The sequence below is a fragment of the Seriola dumerili genome, unplaced genomic scaffold (assembly GCF_002260705.1).
Source record: "Seriola dumerili isolate Sdu_G_001 unplaced genomic scaffold, Sdu_1.0 BDQW01000088.1, whole genome shotgun sequence".
Taxonomy (NCBI): Eukaryota; Metazoa; Chordata; class Actinopteri; order Carangiformes; family Carangidae; genus Seriola; species Seriola dumerili.
The window spans coordinates 14033855-14054448 of record NW_019174343.1 but is presented as its reverse complement, the minus strand read 5'-3'; the positions used below and the strand labels follow the sequence as shown (position 1 = coordinate 14054448).

Here is a 20594-nt window from a genome sequence, read left to right as displayed (position 1 = left end):
GCTGTAAATCTATTTTACTAGATATACTGTGGATAAGACTAAAGCGTAAGTCCAAGTTCTGGTGTAAAGTTAAATTTGGATATATTCGGAAATGTTCTTAATCGCTTTCTTGCCGAGAGTTAGGTGAGAAGATCAATACCACATTTTTTATCTACAGCCAGCAGCAGATTAGCTTATCTTAGCATAAAACCTGGAAACAGCTGGAACCAGCTAGCCGGGCTCTGTCCGAAGGTAAAAAATATCGCCGCCCAGAACTCCAAAGAGCTCACTTACTAACATGTCTGATCTCGTTAAAATGTGAATTTCAATCAACCCACTCTCACGCTAGTTGAAATAGTCACAAAATTTAATCTATTCATTCGTGTACATGGACACAAATTTTCCAATTTTTTGTGACACTCAGCATAACTTACAACATTTTTTTTGATGACAGCGGCTTCACAAAGAGGTGCTTGGTGTGGATACTGGTCACACAAAGAGCATGACTGTCACATCAGAGGCTATAGGGTTCACATCCAGAGCCCTGTCTGTGGTTTAGGCAATAAAGGCACTTTGGTTAAGGTCATTGAAAGATAGTGGTTTTGGTTAGATTTCAATAAAGACGACGTTACTGAAGTCGACAAACTTTTTCTCCCCGGACCAGTCCACGATCTTTCCCCAACCTTAACCAAGTGCCGTGAGCAAAATTCTGGTTCATGTACACAATTCAATACATTTCGTGACCATTTCACGAAATGCCATGAGGCTGGGTTGTTTAAGTCCAATATTTCGTCTGTCAAACCATTTTTTGACTGGGAGCAGTGACTTCCTGGACCTTTGGACTATTAGCTACATAAGCAAAGCTAACCGACTGCTGCTGGACCTTAATATTTACCGTACCGAGACAAGGGGGGGTGATATCAATCTTCTCATTTAATGGCAAGAAAGCAAATAAGTGTATTTTCCAAAATGTGGAACACTTGCCTTCAGGTTGAGACATCAGAGATTGTCAACTTTGTCCTCCTGGAACTACAAATACATCATTTTTCTGTATAGTTTCTAGTCAAACTTGGCGAAAGAGATCGGATCCTGTTTACTGGAAATCATTTTAATAAGATGAATGTCTGGCAATACAATTTGAAAGATGTTTCTGAGTAACAGCGCTTGGAAAATAGATATCAAATGTTTTGAGGCCTAATATTTACATCTGTGTGTACATTCTTGACTAAGCTAGCAACATAATTGCATGCACAAATTGGAAATATGTGTTTACCACTGCCAGAAACATTTTGCGGTTACAAGATGGCTGTCAGACCCTGGTGCTTTATGGCCCAGCGATGTTTGTGTTGCTCAAAAGACATTTTTACATGTCAGCTTGACATAAAATATAGGATGGTCATTTGTTGGAAAATCTAATTATGTTGTTTGTGGGTGACGGTGCCTGTGTTTTTTCTGCTCTATAATGGTTTCTGTGTGTCAGGATGTGTATTTTCTAATGGCGTCTTCAGCACAGCTCATCTCTGGCTGCATTCTCCCAGAATAAAGCAGATTTGATTGTGGTTTTATGGTTTACAGCTAATTGTCCCTGCTGAAGTCATGATTTCCCTTGCATTTGGCTGATGCAAGGGGAGTTTTATCCCTCATTTCTACTCAGAGTATGGCTTTTAGTTTCACTTTGTGGCTCCAAAGGTGTCACACATATTAGATTATATGGTTTCAAATGCAGACATTGTGTATAAGTTTTTCCTCTTGGGTTCCTTCCCACTATCACCCACTAATGTCTCCATAGACGCATCTGCAAGCTGAACAAAACCATAAAGCTTCTTCTGTCAAGTCAGAAGTGGCTCAGCACAGAAAACACTGACTCTTTGCTTGATATTACGCTAACAATGGCAAATGGATTTGAGAAGAATGGCAGATAAACGAAACTCATATCCACAAAAGAACCACATAAGAAAACCAAACCAACAAATTCAAAAAGAGAAAGCCTGTAGGACTTTTAATGCCCGCCTATTTTCCAGCTGACTCACCTCGCTCTGCATGAAACCCACACACTGGAAGTTTGGAAACAGAGAGATGACTAAATGGTTGGGCCGAGGAAAAAAAAAAAAGAAACACTTTTTCACTTTCTATTTACTGAGAGGAGAAAATGTGCAGAAAATTAAAGTGCAGAGTGAGGGAGCAGATGTTTCGGTCCATGTGGCCTGTACCGGTCCATGTGGCCTGTACCGGTCCAAAAGATCAAAGTGTGTTTATCATCAGACAAACAGTTTTTGTTTTAGTGTGTTCACACTCGAACTGGGGTGAAAACACTTTTAAGCGCAGAAAAAACATCATCATGTAATCCATCTGATATGCTAACACAGGGGACTCGTCGACCACATGTTCCAACAATATGAAGGACATCATTACGTGAGGTGGAGCGGAGCAATCGTACCCTCTGGTTCCAGTTTGTAGTAACTCGAGTTCTCCCCAGCATCGCTGAGCTCTGTGTCACCGCACACAGACTCCACCCCTAATGTTAACATTTACCTCCCAAATGCTTCATCTTTTCCACAAGTCACTAGCTTCTGAATAAAAAACAATTCCAGCGAAATTACTAAAACCTGGGACAGCTTGAAACTTCCCCGTTGTGCAACAGATCTATGAAGTTTTGCAATGAAAATACAGTGGTCAGCTCGCGCAGGCAGCAGTCTCGGCTTTATTAAATGATTGTTGACTTTCTGCCGTTAATAAAGCAAACCAGTCACCTGCTGGTCACAATAGATCATTCATGTGAAAAAGAGCGGGAACTATCAAACAAAGGTGTGTGGCACACAGACAGGGTGAACACAATGATGCAAATACAAAACAACACAAAGACATTAGAAGCATGTTATGTCAAGTTCAAAACTGGAGGAGACTTTGAATAGCATAAGATGGGAAGTCGACCTAAAGAAAGTCCTGAACAAAAAGGGCCTCTGCTTCATGCCTCCACCTGCAGCCAAACTTATTCCACATCATCTGTACAAGGAGAAAACTACTTCACCCAAATGTTAAAAAATAAAAAATAAAAAAAAACATAAGAGCAAGAATAAACACAATAATAAAAAAACTGTTCCCTAACAAGAATGGTGAAGAGACAGTTAAGAATAAAAGACTTGGATTCAGAAAGAAATAAATCAACTGTATTAAATCAAACTTTTTTTCTTTTATTGCAAAGCACCATGTGTAGTGCTGATGGCCACCATGCAGGAGTCCACAGGCAATGCAGCTGTTTCTCTTGTTGCTATTGTGAAGCCTGTCTAAACAGTAAGAACAGGGCCGGAAACCTGGAGCTGTTAGTCCTTTCAGATGAATATACTGTGGCATAAGGATAAATAGTGAACATGCAGTATTTGATCTGGATGACCTCTTCATCACACAGGACCAGCGTGTCAGATCATTTATGCAGCATTTACTTTCCGGCTGTTGGAGAAACTAGCAATTATTTATATATATATATAAAAGTTACTTTTAGTAATTAAGTGGGTTGATATCGAGGGGCAGGTGATGAGGGCTAACCAGTAAGTTTCAATATTTAGTCAACAGTGTGTATGAATATGTTTCCCTTTTTGACCAACTGGCCTACTAGACCAGCTAAGATGATGTGTTTGTATGATGCATTTTATACTGAGGTTAGTGAAGAGTGCCACTCCCAAATGACACATGTCTGTTTTTAACCTATGCATCCTGATCTTGCTCCATTTTCTGAAAACTTCAACTGAGGCCTTTGTTCGTTCACTGACTGACGCTGAATGACTCGGACACTTTCTATCACCGCACATTTCTCAACCATAAAAGTCAACTCATTATGCTATAAAACTGAGGATTAACTGTAATTCTCCAGTCATCCATTTGTCTGAAAATGCTGCACCACATTATCCCCACACCAACAGGACTTTTTTTTTTTTTAATAATGTGCAGAAAAATAAAAAAACCGAAAATGTGACCAAAATTCTCAGTACACCAAAGACTGATGGATCTAAGACCAAAACAAAGCTGTTTACTGCCATAAGCTTTTCATTATGTACAATACACAAACAGAGTTTATCAAAAACAGCTTTCAGAGAGAATAAATCTTCAAATGATGGCTCTGTGTTTTTGTGTGAACACTAGTGGATGTGTGGCTATAAAGTTACAAAGACAACTGTTTGTTAGTTGTGTTGATTTTGTCAGATGACTTCGCAATCATAAAACGGAGCCAAGAGAGACTGATTTGCCGGTAGCATTTATGAATCACAATCATATCACTATTTTGTGCATGTTCGGTTTCTGTTTAAAACACAGCAAAGGTGATCACAGAGAAACGGGGGGGGGGGGCTGAGACTCAGCAGAGTAACAGGGTGTGTCTGTCCCACTTCTGACCAGAGGTTGGTTGTGATACACATTTTTGTTGTTTGAGGACTAAAATAGATTTTTCTTTTTTTTTCTTTTCATGCATTCAATGTGAACAGAGATCTTTGTGAAAACAACCTTTCAAAACAGATGTTCAAATGCTGCTTACACACAGCACAATGGTGGCAGCGTCGCATTTAACAAGCGATTGCCGCCTACAAACAGCAGATAAATTGGCAGGTCAAAACACGGCTGTCACGTGCTCGCGAGTACGATGTTTAGTTTGATTAGTAAAATGTGTCAGTGTGAACATGCAGCTTTGCATGTTGCAGATTTCAGGTGGACTCCTGAAATACTAGTCTGGACACAGGTCGTTCTCACTTGTAAATGAGCCAGCTTAGTGTGTGTGTGTGTGTGTGTGTGTGTGTGTGTGTGTGTGTGTGTGTGTGTGTGTGTATGTATGTAGTTTCATAACTGTAACCTCAAACTGATTTGGGTTGGAAAACCCATAAAGCTCAGTCACATTTACACCCATCAGCATAACTAGCTCCAGATGATGCTCCTAATAAGCATCTAAAACATGTTATTCAAAAAATAGTTTTTGGCATTTTGTTTGCAACTGAAAGATGTTTACAACTGCTGCAACAATGCATCACACACACACACACACACACAGAAGAGTAGTGTTGTTGACAGTATGTCGTGGCTTGTTGGAAAAGACGGAGAGATGGAAAGCCCCCATCATTTTCACACCAAAGCTGTTTTTAATCCTCATAGTCTGGGAAAAGGGAGCATCGGTCGCGTGTGTGTGTGTGTGTGTGTGTGTGTGTGTCTCTGTGTGTGTGTGTCTCTGTGTGTGTGTGTGTGTGTGCACGCACGCACGCGCAAGTGTGTGTTAGTGTATTTGTGTGTGTGTGTCAGCAGGACCAGGACCAGGTGACCCAGTCTGACCTGACCCAACCAGGTCTCATAAAAGCAGCATTGAGGCCTGGAGGCCCGGAGACACAGCACTACTTTTGTTGCCCTGCCCAAGGTGTATTCCCCCTGGAGAGAGCGAGGGGGTGGGGAGGAGGGGGGTGTTACTCATTAGAGAGAAAGAAACCATTCCTTGGCTTGGGCGCACATTATTTCATAGTTTATTAGTGGAAATAAAACTGTTTCTTTATTTTTATGTATGTTTTCTGCAACCACTCCTGCCTGTGCCCCCCACCCCCCACCCCCTCCTCCTCCCATGCTGCGTTACCACAGTCACTTCTTTCTCTTATTAATCCACTTTCCAGTATGGCTCTAATTAATGGGTCTGTTCACTTCTTACACATGGCCTACCAGATGCTTGAAAATCCCTCCTATGTTCCTTCCCTCTCTTTCCTTTCCTCTGTTTCTCTCTATCTTTTTTCCATCTCTTTTTTTTTTCTTTTTTTTTTTTTAGCTTTCGACACTTTATTTTTTCTTCATCTCAATCCTTTTATACATCTGGCTTTCAGTCTTTGAATTTCATTTGATTGGTTAACATCAAATCGAGGGACTCTGAAGCTGCATCTGTGAAAGGATCCGCCGTCCTATATTTACTCCTTCATTCTTCAAGGTCAATTGCAGCTTTCAGTGGTGCTTCAGCATGTGTGAACGCTGTGTGTTTTCCACTGATTACTTGTCCATGAACATGATTAAAGTCACAGAACATCTGTGTACGTTCACTCCTGTGGCCTACATGTCCGTGCTTGTATGTACCTGCTTTTAGAGAAGCATGTGCATGCATGTGTATTTTTTTAAGTGGGACCATTCCACACCAGTACATGCGTGTAATCTTTTTTTTTTTTAATTGCCACATGATTTGTCCAACCCGTGCTTGACATTTTTTGATCCTCAAACACAAAAGTTCTTTATGAAAATAGTTGCAGGGACTCTCCCTGACTGGCCCTCACAGTGAAGAAAAACCACAGCAGAGCGAGGCAGTTACAGAAAATATGTCAATATGGGAAATATGACTTTAAAAACAACACTCACTGTGCTGACTTTGTGGCTTTGTGTGTGAATGTGTAATATGCACTGTATGCGTTTGTGTGTGTGGGAAGAACTAGCTGCTGTAATAACAGGAGGATGTCGAAGAGTTTTACTCTAATAATAGTAGCAGAGATGAGGGTGAACTAAATATTAGAAACACTGCTCATTGTAACCCAATACAATTCAACAGCAACACAAACTTAAACCCTCGTAATGAACATCAACACCTTTCTAAATCCTCACCTTCATTTTAAAAAGATTTATGTATTAGACGGTTTAATTTGTTTTAACATGGGGATTAATAACTGAGTGTATAGATTTTTAAAATCTATAAAACTCTAAAATGTCCTTATAGGAATAAAAGGTCTTATCACATGCACATTATTCATTTTTAATGGACTGCATTTTTTAGACTTTTCTAGTCTTAACAATCGCTCAAAACACTTCACACTACAGGTCGCATTCACCCCATCACACACATTCATACAGCGCTCGTTCTATACGTGGCACTTAGTGGTAATTTGGGGTTCAGCATCTTGACCACCAAGGACACTCCACACATGTGGACTGGAGGAGCTGGAGATGGAACCACAGGCTTTCTGATTAGTGGATGACCGGCTCTACCTACTCAGCCGTGTGTGTGTGTGTGTGTGTGTGTGTGTGTGTGTGTGTGTGTGTGTGTGTACACCTCCACATGTGGAACAGTTTACTTTAAATCAGGTACAGGGCGACCCTTTAAAGCTGTGCTGTAATTGGCAGGCTGCTGTGTCAGTTACAGCAGCCATACATACCTTCATTTGTGTACCTGCATTAGTCTGTGCCACACAACACAAACAAGAGACTTTAACTCTTGTAGAATTCAACAGGAGTTTCTGTTGATCACGCGTAGTCCTCCCTGTAGTTCAAATAACATTTGTAAATTCATAACTCTCTCCCTCCATCTCTCACCCACTCTGGGTGTTTGATTCCCATGCCGAAGCAGGCCCAAAACAACAAGACATTCTTTGGCCGAGCTGTATTTACCACAGCTCCACCACAGAGAATTAAGCTCCGCCCACTCATGAAATCACAGAAGGGGATGAGAGTCATAGCGAAACAAGAGGGGAGGGCTGCCCACATTTAAGTGATCGACTGGGGGTCACGGAGCCGCAGCAGGAGTCCTGAGAGGCAGAAGAGGTGAAAAAAGTTGCGATCATCAGAGACCCCTCAGCAAAGTGGAAGCACAGAGGATTCACGATGTGGGTTACTATCAGGAAGGAGTAGGTGATGTGTTTTCTGTTGTTGGAAAGGGTTAATTGTACCCATATTGTGGCTGGCTGTTCTCTGGCAGGCTGGCTAGAGTCAGGCTTGCAGAGGGAACAGAGAGACCCTTTATAATACAGTTCTGCTGATTGAAATCATATGGCATTGCCTGAAATCATTGCACTACTTGGAAGAAAGACAAAAAGCAGGAGGAAAGTGTTGCACCCCCTCTGCCTTTTCTGCTCTGTCAACTGTTTGTCTAACACTCTCTTTTTGTTCTACGTCTTCTTCACTTTTGTTCTTCGTCTGGACTTCGCTTTTGAGGTATTTCAACTATTGTTTTTGTTGCAGAAAGTAACTGATTTTTTTGAATGAATTGTTGTAATTGACTTGGCTTTAGGTGAGTTGTTCAGCCACTGTGCTCCCGGGCTAATCACCAGACTTTGGTTCCAGGATCTAACCCCTCCTCCTTCTCTTCCCTCCTTTTCTACAGAGTCTGGACCTGGTCAGGTCTCGGGTACTTGGTTCCTGGTCTCATTCCCCAGCTCTTCCTCTCTCGTCAGCATCCCCCTCACCTCTCTGCGGCGTGACGGCAGAGAAGCCAGCAGCTGAGCGGGGCTGAATGGCACCAGCTCATTTCAAACTCACCATAGGCCCCTGACGAAGACGTAGGAAGAGCAAACGCCAAGACAGTCGGAGAGAAGTCACCTGAACCATCACCTGCACTTTCCACCATGGCAACCAACAGGGAGCACCAAGTGCGTCACATGACCGGCTTCCCGCGTGCTATGTACCCGTTCACCTTTAACTCCATGAGGAGCCACTCCCCCTTTGACCTGCTGGCCAGTAGCCACCTCTTTGGCCGGTTTGGAGCAGACCTTCCTAAAGAGATGGCTGCATTGTGTGAGTAACAAAATTAATTTATTTTCCTTCTACACAGCTTACACAAACAGCTGCTGAGACTTGTTATACGCCATTGAAATAGAGTACACTTCTCCAAAAGTCGTGTGTCTATAGTAAGATTTTCCATTTGGTGCATTACATAAAAAAGTAATGTGACAAAAAGAAGTTTCTTTCTCATCAACACACAAGAAGATGCACGAAGACGATCCAAGCTGACACAATCTCATGATAGTCAGACCTACAATGAGCTTTCAGATTCTAGTAAAATGTGGTTAAAAAAAATCATCATGAGGTTCAATCGGAAACAACAAAAAAAAATACTAATCCCACACTCGGCACATGACAAGATAGTGTGCCGAATGTGACCAGCCCTGTTGAAGAGAAGAGAAGAGAAGAGAAGAGAAGAGAAGAGAAAAAAAGTGCTGTAAAATACAGCAAACAAAACATGGCCCTCTTTTATAATGTGCTGCTATTCATGGATGAAATCATTACATTAAAACACATAGAAACAAACTCCCTTAAAAGAGGGATGAGGCTTTTGGCAGTTGAAATTGTTTTTCATTTCAACTTTCAGAAGCATTGTGTGTTTAAAGACGGATAAAGTTCCCATTTCGAGTCACAGGGGGCGCTACTGCCCTTCACTAGGAAGAAACACTGAGAGAGTGCCTGTAAAAGTTTATAGAAAGACTGAATACATTGTGAAAGTGAAGTTGATTTAAAGAATGAAGGTCATCTCCGCCTCTGCTATAGTATACTACTATATGGTATATTGTAATATTATTTCAATTCATGAGATATATCTAGTATCCTGATAAAAGCCTTTACTCCTTTTCTTATATTTTCTCCTTTATTTCTCTGTTCTTCTCTTTAATGATGCCTCTCAGACATTACAGGGCCACAGCGCTATTTTACTGAACCTGCATTCTGCTACACCATTAGTTTCCTGTAATGTGAGTCTTGTAGCAGTTTCAAGTTATGCAAACTACAGTTGGACTTGCTATGAATTTGGATTGAATTAGAGAGAGAAATATTAACTCAGTCAGTTCCCAGTGATCAGAAAAAGTGTGTGTACTCTGCTCCAGTCATAGTTCTGTATCAAGTAAATCTGACAGCATTATACATTGTTTATTGTCGGTCTGTAGCCAGTGGAATCGTTCAGAAAGAGAACAAAGGAAACATGTAGCATTTTGTGATGATTAATATTTCCTCCTGCAACAATTTTAACCTTTTAAAATACATTCTTTTGTCATCAATTGCCATTTTTGGCATAAACCAGGCAACTCTCTTAGTTTTCCTCACATGTCAGCATTTTTTAATTTTTGTTTTTTTTTTTTACTCCTGTTCACTGCAGGTTTTGCAGCTTTAGGACAAACATGCAGTTACTTGCAGCTTCAACCTATTAGCGTGTTTATATGAACCCTAACTATCCTCAGGTTAAGTTTACACGTGACGCGCTGTAAGTTGAAGTCGTGTCCCAGACTAGCTGGAGCAGCTTGTATCCTTATTAATCCTTATATTGTGCAAGGTCCAAATCAAACACTGTACGCAGAGACTTGTTTGTGGAGTCTCCCACATCCTGTAAGACTGACATCAGACTGAAATACCTGCCTAACACTCCCGTCAATTAGTGTGTGAGTGGATACAAGTGTGTGTGTGTGTGTGTGTGTGTGTGTGTGTGTGTGTGTGTTGGCTGAGCAGTTGTTATCTGCCAATCTCCAGTTAGTTCTTGGGCCCAACAAGAGGGAGCTCAGTAAGCCAGTAGCAGTAGCAGGTATATGATTATGATCTCCGACATGTTGCCTCTGGGATTTTTATATTTACATACACAGAGACAGAGACAGAGACAGAAAGACATGAGAGGCAGCATTATGTCAGTCAGTACAGATGACAATGAAGTTGGTCACACATAACAAAACAGACTGTCAGGGACTTACGGTTCAGGTTTATTTAGTAGTTGACATTTGAGGCCAAAGAGCAAGACAGATGATCAAACGTAGGATCACAGTTCCACTGCAGAACCACGTGACCATTTTTCATTTCTTAAGTTTGTAGTAATGAGATTATAAAGTAATTAAATGACTGAATTGGCAATACCACTTATGCTTTGACAGTCAGGGTGTCATTGTGTGTGTGTGTGTGTGTGTGTGTGTGTGTGTGTGTGTGTGTGTGTGTGTGTGTGTGTGTGTGTGTGTGTGTGTGTGTGTAAGATGAATCAGGCTTTTGTAACCAAGCTGTTACACATTGAGCACAAAATCATGGTACTGTATCTGTGGTCTGTGGATCAACACGAGTGATTCAGCAACAACCAGATGCTGTGTCCCTGGAATCAGCACCTTCATCCTCAAAGCTTCAAATTATCATTAGAAAGCAGAGTGGTCATTGTCCTGTTTCATTTGGATTTGGATCTCAGGATTGTACATCATTTCATTAAAAAAAAAGAGTTACTGAAGAAGGGAGAATGTGTTCTCTTGCTAACTGACAGTGAAGACTATAGTGATATAGTGACGTGACAGTTACTGTAGCTCACCTGTCACTCACAAACAGGACTTAAAGTTCACTAAGTACACTTGACTCCTGTCTCATAAGTGAATGCTAACAGTCCCTCTGCGGAGGGTTAAATACAAGAGGAGCAACAAAGCTAATCATGTAAGATAGCCCCTCTGTTTTAGGCTCTGGTTCACCAAAGTCTATTTTTAGGCAAAAAAAAAAAAAAGAGCCCATTCCATTTTAGTGAAATGATTTTGTGGCAAAATTTGAGCTATTAATTCACTGATGAGACTGGAAAACTAAAGAAAAGACTGCCATCCTTTGGTGGGAAGTTTAACTTCTATTGCACTGCCGACCACACCTAGCATGATGGATAGGACAGTGATGCCAGAGAGTACTGACCACACCCTGAGTACACTTCTACATCACCATGGTGAGAATTTCAACCACTGGGAGTCTGCAAACACCAGATATTTGTGTAGAGTTAAGTTTCTCTTTGATGCCAGTTTAATTTAAACGAAGCAACTGTGAGCTCACTTAAATATAATGGGAGGGACTTTCACTTCTTGTCTGGTAGTTTGTTCACTTCAGATCACAATGTGGGAAAGCAGCTCACACATTTATCCATCAGTTATATTTAGAAAAAAAAAAAAAAGAAAAGATTTTATGAACTCCCTCAGGTTTGTCAAGACTTCCCTTATGTGAAGTGATAGTTAGTTGTAGCTGCCAGCCAGTGAAGGGTTCCTCTGCTGAGTATTTTCATTGAGAAAGAAACCATGCAATTAATGAGCACATTTTTTTTAACCGTCAAGGAAAGCTAAAGTAAATTACTTATCTCTCATTAGTGCAAAGTGAACAAAATCATACAAAATTACAGTGGAAGTTTAAGTGGGATTTGCTAATTGATTCAAACCGGGTCCTAATCAGTGTCAGTGGAAGACTGGACTTTGTTCCCTAATGAGATGAAACTCGAAGCATCCCTGGACTTGAAATTAGTGGATATCCACATGAAACGCTCCGTGCTGTGTATTGAGTCATACAGTTATTTCTCTCTTCTTTTCCTAATAGCAGTGGGAATTAGTGGAAACACACAGGGAACTCTTTTCAGTGAAAGCTTTTCTGCCCAGTGCTTCCTGGAATTAGTGTAAATACATGATACAATCTCTGGATTCTCTTAGTAAAGTAAATATTTCTCTAATTTTTTTGGAAATAATGATTCTTTTTTTTTCTTTTCTTTTCTTTCCTTCATGACCTTCATCGTCTTCATCTAAATTATTATTTTTTTGTTATGAAAAGGAAGAAATCTCACTGTGGTCCTATCACAAAGAAGTGTATTTTTCCACAACGAACACAATGTCCTTTCGTAATTTCTCTACTTGTCACATCTTGTTCTTTGTAATGTATTGAGAGTGTGTGTGTGTGTGTGTGTGTGTGTGTGTGTGTGTGTGTGTGTGTGTGTGTGTGTGTGTGTGTGTGTGTGTGTGTGTGTGTGTGTGGTGTGATATTAGTAACTTGAACCTAAAGGCACAGAGTGAGGCTTGTGTGTTTTTCTTTGTGTCTGTCATCACATGCACTCTGTTTAAGCACATACACACATTACGAACACACACACACACACAGAGAAACACACACATTTCCACTGCCACTCTGTAGGCTGCACATTCCAACACCCATGAATATCACAAACCAGCAGTCTTGCACTCCTTGCCTCACATTTGTGACTATATTTGTGCGCTTGCTGATGACCGCAATGAGACTTTGTGCAAATATCTGCGGCCGAGCTGGAGGAGCTGCTGCTGGAGACACAGACAGAGAAAGAAAAGAGGGGCCATTGTTCAGCTCAGTGTGTTTGTGTCAGACATGAAGACAGGATGAATAGCTGAAGAACCTGATAGTGAATAGTTGTAATGTGACTCGCTCTTCTTACAGGTTGTGTGTTTGTGTGTGTGTGTGTGTGTGTGTGTGTGTGTGTGTGTGTGTGTGTGTGTGAGAGAGAGAGAGAGAGAGAGAGAAGGGGAAAGGGACGCGGCTTGACTGGGGAGTCCCGTGTTTTAAGTTTCAAAGGCAGGGAGCTGCATTTGCCCGACTAAAAGAACGGGAGAGAGCTTACGTTTTGTTAAATAGTGAAGGAAAATGAGACACATTGTTTTTCTTCTTCTTCTTCATCCCCCCCACCCACCCACCCACCTCCCAACCCCCCTGCATTTGTGTGTCTCTTTCCTCAAAGCAGCAACAGGGGGCAGGGTGCTGCGAGGCAGGGAGGGTAATTGTCTCAAGGTGTGGAGAGAGCTCAGCAGGCTGATATTGTGCAGCTCTGCTCCCTGCAGTGTGTCATTGTAGTGTGTGTGTGTGTGTGTGTGTGTGTGTGTGTGAGAGAGAGAGAGAGAGAGAGAGAGAGAGTGTGCCTGCCAGGATGGTGAAAGACAGGTAAAAACTCTAGTCACAGACCAAGAAGAGGAGGGGGCTTTCAAAAAGAGAACTCGAAAAATGTGTTAAAAAAAACAAAAAGCAGGAAGAATAAGTCCTATTATCCTCCAAATAATAATGGAAAAAAATGAAATGGATTCAGGGGTTTGGGGGAAATATTAACAAACAAACAAACAAAAGGAGAAAAACAAAATAGAGAATTATAATGCAGTATGAAGTGTATGAAGCCACAGGCAGGACAAGTTGGGAAGTCAGTGTGTGTGTGTGTGTGTGTGTGTGTGTGTGTGTGTGTGTGTGTGTGTGTGTGTGTGTGTGTGTGTGTGTGTGTGTGTGTGTGTGTGTGTGTGTGTGTGAAGGGGGGTGTTAGAGCCCCAGTGGGGGTTTCTTCCAGAGTTCATCCCTCTTGAACGAGGGAAGGAAAGGGAGGAGGTGAGGCTGTCTCGTATACAAACTATCCAGACTCCGGGCCAGTGTGGTTCGCCCGCAGCGGAGTTGCACTTCAGTGTGACTGCACTGTGAGTCCAATGAGCTCCAGGAGGGAACATAACTGAATCCATTTGAACTGAATTGAAGGAATTGAATTAGATAGCCACACATGCCAAGAACGAATGGAAAAGGACAGAAGAGAAAGCTTCAAGAGACAAATAAAACTTCATGTGGTAGAAATGGACGGATGTTAAGCACCCTCTCTCTTCTGTTCTGGATCACTTTATTTTATCGGTCTCTAAATTTCTAATAACTTCCTATTAATTATTCATTTCTTTGGAAGCGTCCTGGAAAGAACTAATTTAGCACCAATATAGGTCAACGCTGACAGCGTTCAGTTGCTGCACTTACAATTCATTAATTCCATTTAGGTGCCAGCAGGTCAGGGAAACTTGAAATGTGTCTACACACAAGCATATAATTCAACACATATATAAAGTTTCCGATAATAATTGAATAATGAATTCATGTTTATTTGGGTTTAAAGAGGTCAGTTCTTTTAAGGTAATGTGTATCTGTAAATCAGCAGCTCCTTATAAACTCAGCACAACTAACTCATGTAGTATTACATAGTTCTTTTTTGGGAAACTGAAATTATCAGTGAATAATGGTCTAGTGAAATAAAGCATGACCTGCTTTTCTTTGTTTTTTTTTTGGTGGGTTTCTTTTTCTGTTCTTTTGTACTTATTAATACACTGTTTCATTGTTTGTTTATATGCACTTATGGGAATAATAATTAATTTAAATCGTATTTATTTTAGGGGAAATTGCATGAGCTGTGTGTGTGTGTGTGTGTGTGTGTGTGTGTGTGTGTGTGTGTGTGTGTGTGTGTGTGTGTGTGCCCGCAGATGTGTTCATGTGGTCACTTCAGGGAAGCACTCAATCCTACTTTCCCTGTGCAGAAACCCTCAGGAGAGCATCCGTTTACAGTGAAAGCTGGGGAAATTAGCAAATGACACCTTTACTAAACTGCCGCTCTCTCAGCACCTTTCCTTCTCACTCCCAACAGACTCTGCGAGATGGGAGTTTTTTGTTTTTTCGCTAAATGTGGCAGAGCTGTACTGTTTGGGAGAGCGGCTATTTGTTTCCTTCCTGTGGCAGAACAAGAAGAACATTAATACTGAAAAAAAAGAGAAAGGAGAAAGATTAGAGGGAGGGAGTTTAGGGGAGGTGAGGACTGTTTGTTTTCATTTGCTGAATATGAAATATGAAGAGGCGAGTTGGAAAACTTGAAGGATAAAAGAGGGAGGGAGAGAAAGTTTGTTGAATGGCCAATCAAAAAGCGAGTACACACCCCCCCGCTCGGGCTGCGTGTCCCTCCCTCTTCTTCTTCTTCCTCGACCCCACCTCCTTTCTGTCTGCTGAGAGAGCATGCAGATAGTTGGCTGCGTCTGTGCTGGAGTGTGAGAGGCCCAGAGAGCCGGCGAGAGGGGAAGGGAAGATCAGTTACAGCAGGCAAGCAAGTGATCTGGGAACAGAGAGAGTGTAAAAGTAGTTTGTGTTGTAGAACAGAAACAAGGCAAAAAAAAAAAGACAGGGTTTTATCTGTCCAGAAGACTTAGTTTGGAAGGGACAGGTCAGGCGGGCAGGGGGCAGTGCCAAAGACAGACAGACAGACAGACAGACAGACAGACAGACAGACAGACAGACAGGGAACACCTGGACCAAGCAGGGCATTGAGTTACTTTTGAGTAACAGGAAGCGTTCTCTGAGTTTTTACAGCCTCTCTCTCTTAGCTCAGCTGCAGAACAATAGCAGAGGTCTGCAGTTGTGTTGCTGTGATTAGAGAAGAGCATGTTTGACTGTATGGAAGCTCTGGGGCTGGCCCCGCGGCCCCTCTTTGATGTGTCCGGACAAGGCTCCTGCATGCTAGGAAAGGCCACCCCTTACTTCTCCGGCCTGGACCCCTTCGCCTGGGCCGGGACAAGCAGCATTCAGTGTGAGTACTCCTGTCCATCAGCCTGCAAACTATAGCAGCTGTGTGTTAGTGTGTGTGTGTGTGTGTGTGCGTGTGTGTGTTCTTATCAGAGTCCCAGTTTTGTTATCATAGAGCTCTCTCCACAGGAAGAGTCAGATTCCTTTCGATTCTATGTCCCATTCTCACCCTGCAGTTTGTTTGTTTATGTGCTTAGTGTGCTTTTGTGAGTGTGAGTGAGTGAGTTGGGGAGTGCATATTTATACACTGTGGTGTTTGTTTTCTTTATGAATGACTTCACATGATTGACAGCACGTTTAAACAATGCGGGACCTGACCCGACGATGTGTCCAGAAAACAACAATCACCAGCGTCCAAACAGAAACAGCACTGACAGATTGAAGGCAAATGGGCCTGGAAATCACACGGTTGTGATTTGGCCAGTAAACTCAAACACAGAGCCACAGGTAGTTAGAAACAAAGAGTTTACAAGAGATGAATAAAAATACTAATGGACTGGATTTTATAGTAATCTTTTTGTGATTTGTGTTACTCTTTATGCAGCCAGAGCAGGTTACTTAACGCTAGAACCCACTTTAGCAATATTCTTTAGGGAAAATGAGAAGGAAATAAATTGTTAAAAGATAGAAGTATGACTCACTTGACTGTTTCCTAACTGCACCAGCTAGATATTCTTTTCACAGTTCATCAAAAGACTTGCACAGCACAGATATTGCATCAGGTATTAAAATGCAGTGTTGAAAAAATCCCAACTGCCACACAGAAACAGTCACAGAGACAAACACTGCAGAGATAAATGAGAAAAATACACTCTATCTGGCAAAATAATAAGTAGACCTTTTGTTATTGTCATGGAGTCCACTTTCAGACTCTATGATTACACTTGGCTTTGTGGCCTGGAAAATCAAACATTGACTCTATCTATCTATAGAAACTGACTTGCTGAAGTCTATTCATGTGTGTCACCCAAGTGAGCGCACAATTTTCATTTTACAAAAACGACTTTGCTCATACTGCAAACGGTTTGGGACGTCCCCACTGAGCACCTTGAGTCTATTTATCTTAGTAATTATTTAGATACCGGGGCATCAAGCACTGTCAGGTCCACAGTGCTCTCTAATGATGATGCATGAGCAGTCAGGATGACAAACACCACAGCAGGGCCTGTCTCAACTCGCTAAGGAGCTTCGCCAGATGCCAGGCTGAAAGACAAACGTCCACAAATGGTCATTCATCATGTTTTCTTTATATAAAAATCAGCTTAGTTTCTTTTCTTTTAGCTGTGGAGGTTGCAGGTCCAGGATCAGCCAAGAAAATACATGTATACAGATTTTTTTTTTTCTGCATTATACGAGAGAACCAAAAACATATTCACTGACTGACCAGAGGGGTTTTGTGGGGTGGGGGGGCCTGAGCCCTCTTTGTTTCTGAATAACCTGTTAACATTAATGAACAGTAACATACAAAGAGGTGTTACTCGCATCTGACCTTCATACCTTTATTTATTTATTTATTTATTTTCAGCAGAGTACTTGACTCAACCGATCTTTGTTAAACATAAGGCTCAACTGGCAGGTTGCAGAACCCACTGCTTAATTGATTACTCAATCGACAGAATAATAAACAGCAACTACTTTATTAATCAATGAATCGTTCGAGTCATTTTTCAAGCAAAAAGTCAAATTTTTCTCAGACTACAGCTTCTCCTATCTGACTTTCTCAGGTTTATATATCGGTGTAAACTGAACATTTTGGGGGTTTAGTTGAGCAAAACAAGACGTTAGAAGATGTCTGAGAAAATAATAGGCAGAGCAGTCCTTGAAACAGCTGCACATTTTTTTGTGTTCTGATTCAGTTATTCACCAAATGATGAATGTTCCTATTACACTGTAATAGTATATTTATTTCCCATTTAACTCATTCATTCCAAGATTTTACATTTCCTTTAATTTCAGTCTGACTAAGGGACTATATAAATAGACAATATTGTGGTTAAGCTCTTGAGTCATGGTTATTTGCCACTGTACAAATTGAAGCAAATAACATCTACTTTACCAGCTTTCTTTTATTTTGCCCCTTGTGGAAAAATAAATCTGCACTAACCCTTTGACATTGAAAACCTTTTGGTTTATTGTCCAAACCAAAACTGCATCTGCTGAACTGACACCAGCAGGATTATGACTGTAGTGAAAACATGATCCCATAAACTGTTGCATAGTTGAACATGAGCCCTCACTGGAAAGTGAAGTACAATGATAAGTTTGCTTTTTCAGCAGTGAACATGTTTCATGTGAAGATGGTGAATTCCTGACAGCATTTTGGCCTCTGTGTCTTTTTGACACGCTCTTTCTCTCCTTGTCTTAAAAAGGGGGGGGGGGTCATCTTTTCCTGTGTTTTTTATGTGAGGCAGTTCAGCACCTCTCTGCCGTCCTTTGTTTCAACGTCAGGAGGCATTAAAGGGAGCGGGGACATGCCAAAGTCTGTCCGCTCTCTGTCACGCAGCCTCTTCTGCAGTGGGGGAGAGTTTCTCCTCTGTGTGACATTTGTTTTCCTCCTCTTTTGAAGATCCCCTCTTCCTACACTTCATCTCCCCTTCCAATGGTGTGTATCAGTGTGTGTGTGTGTGTGTGTGTGTGTGTGTGTGTGTGTGTGTGTGTGTGTGTGTGTGTGTGTGTGTGTGTGTTCCCTCAGAGCAGTAATGTGTAGTGGTTATTCTTTGCTCACACATGGCTCGGCTTACATGCCTTGTGTTGTGTAACCAAGAGCTTTTAATGATACAATTACAATTACAAAGGGTCAATTAAGAGATTAGGTGGTGCGTAGGGGCATGGGCCGTTAAAAGAGGCCAACGCCGAGTGGAGGGATGACACCAACTTTTGGTGTCACAGGCCTTGAGGGGAAATGCTCTCCCCTTCATTCAGTGATAATCTGCTTTTTCTTCTGGCACCCTCTTCTCTTTAAATGGCTTCTTCAAAGCCAGTTTAACAATGGGTCATCATATCATCACACAGGAGGAGAACAGCTCATATAATACAATGGGGAAACACTGTTACTGCCAAAAGCTGATAAAGAAAGAAGATTTGTGCCTTTTGAATGAGATAAAAACATGAGTAGTTTCAGAGGTTTCATCTGTATGTTGCGTTTCTTGGAGCAGAGGGGGCTCAGATAACGTTTTTTTGCTCTACCTGCACCAGTATCATTAGTCTCTCATAAAACGTACAAATCTGTGTCACTAGGTTATGAATTACTCGCTGGCAGAGCCACTCGACAGAGCATCTGGATGCCTGTGGGCTGTCTCTCCCTAACACTGTCACTGTCTCAGGACCTGTGAGAAAGAAACTCCAAACAACAACCTCTGCAGACCTGGAAATTCAAGTTCAGTGTGTGTGTGTGTGTGTGTGTGTGTGTGTGTGAGTGACCTTCTCTACAAAAGCAGGTTCTTATAGCTGCAATAAAACCGCTTTGTCCATCCCTGTGTACAACACAATAACAGTTTAATAATGACCAGATTAAGGCAATTGTTATAGCCATAATGAGAAAGAAAGAGTGATGCTATGTGTTCTGGAAAATGATTGTCTTTAGATGCTTTAGATGCTCAGTGGCTCTCAGCTGGACTTAACTAGTCTGTGGAGCAAGGAGGAGAAAAGACTGGGCCTTGTGAGGCCGTAACGTTTTGTTTTTCACAGTAAACATTTGAAATGTAGTGTATTACCAGTTTCTGAAGAATCATTTTAAACTCCTTTATTTTACACAGACTTTAACTCAGTTGTGGTAAATTTTGAAGAAAAGAGAAGAGTGCGGCGACAGCAGTACTCTGAATTATTACCCTTACCAGCTTCTCTTACTTGAAATAATCACATTAACAGATCTAGATTGCACGTATTTAACTGCAAATGTCTCCTGGAATTTCCTTTTGTGGGAGAATGTGCCAGAGAGTGAACAGCCTTTTCATCAAAAAAATGAGCACCAGCTAAATTTCAGTTTAATCGAATTTCCTTCTTTTTATCAGCATCAATATGATGTTTCCTGTAGACTGCCACATGCCCCACACTCTGGCCATAAACAACATTATCACACAAATCATGTCTTGTCAGACTATTAAATTGTTGTGAATCATGCAACACTGTAATCAAATTATTACTCTAATCTGGTTATTTGTAGTAATCAGGTTACACTTTGCATGTTAATATATAGCAGTTACCTTTGACTCATCTGCTGGGAATGTGCGTAACAAATACGGCAGGTTACGGGTAATTGATTAGTCAACCTGACTGAGCTCAATTTCAAATACAAAATGATTAAAGTGGGATATTTTGCAATCACAGTGCTCTTGTGAAAGCTGCAGGAATGGAGCCAGTTCCAGGCTGCTGATTGGTGAATGTCCCCGAGTGAAACAGCCTGAAACCAACATCTTGTGAGGTTCAGCGGGTCGTGTTCGGACTTGTCTCTGATTGCGGCGTCGCAGCTTCCAGCCATGTCTCCACCACACCACATTAACTTTGGCTGAGTTTGGCCTTTGATGATTCTGAGATGTTAGTGTGTCTTATGAACTATTTGTCAAATACCCTACAGTGTGCTGATTTTGCACACACTAGTGATGAAACTGTTGTTCAGCTGACAAAACATGTTTTTAAAAAGTCACTTTCAAAAATTTAAGTAAAAAAAAAAAAAAGCACAACTAGACAATCGAGCTCTTTCTTATACAGTAAATCATGAGATTAAACTTTTCATCTCATTAATTTATATGATTACCAATTTATTTTCATGCCAAAAAGCT

The 20594-nt window shown here is 41.3% G+C and overlaps 1 protein-coding gene across 3 annotated transcripts in view; it reads left to right on the top strand.

Annotated features, from left to right (window-relative positions):
- The window catches only part of LOC111221558 (retinoic acid receptor gamma-A-like), a 34971-nt gene that overhangs the window by 3313 nt on the left and 11064 nt on the right, over positions 1–20594 (top strand). For 2 of the 3 annotated variants that reach the window (XM_022745005.1, XM_022745003.1), the window contains exon 2: positions 8072–8481. In XM_022745005.1, the coding sequence (XP_022600726.1) occupies positions 8313–8481 (169 nt within the window). In that variant the 5' untranslated portion in view covers positions 8072–8312. Of the gene's footprint in view, positions 1–8071; positions 8482–15284; positions 15821–20594 lie in introns of those variants that run through there. The other variant, XM_022745004.1, reaches the window with a different exon arrangement.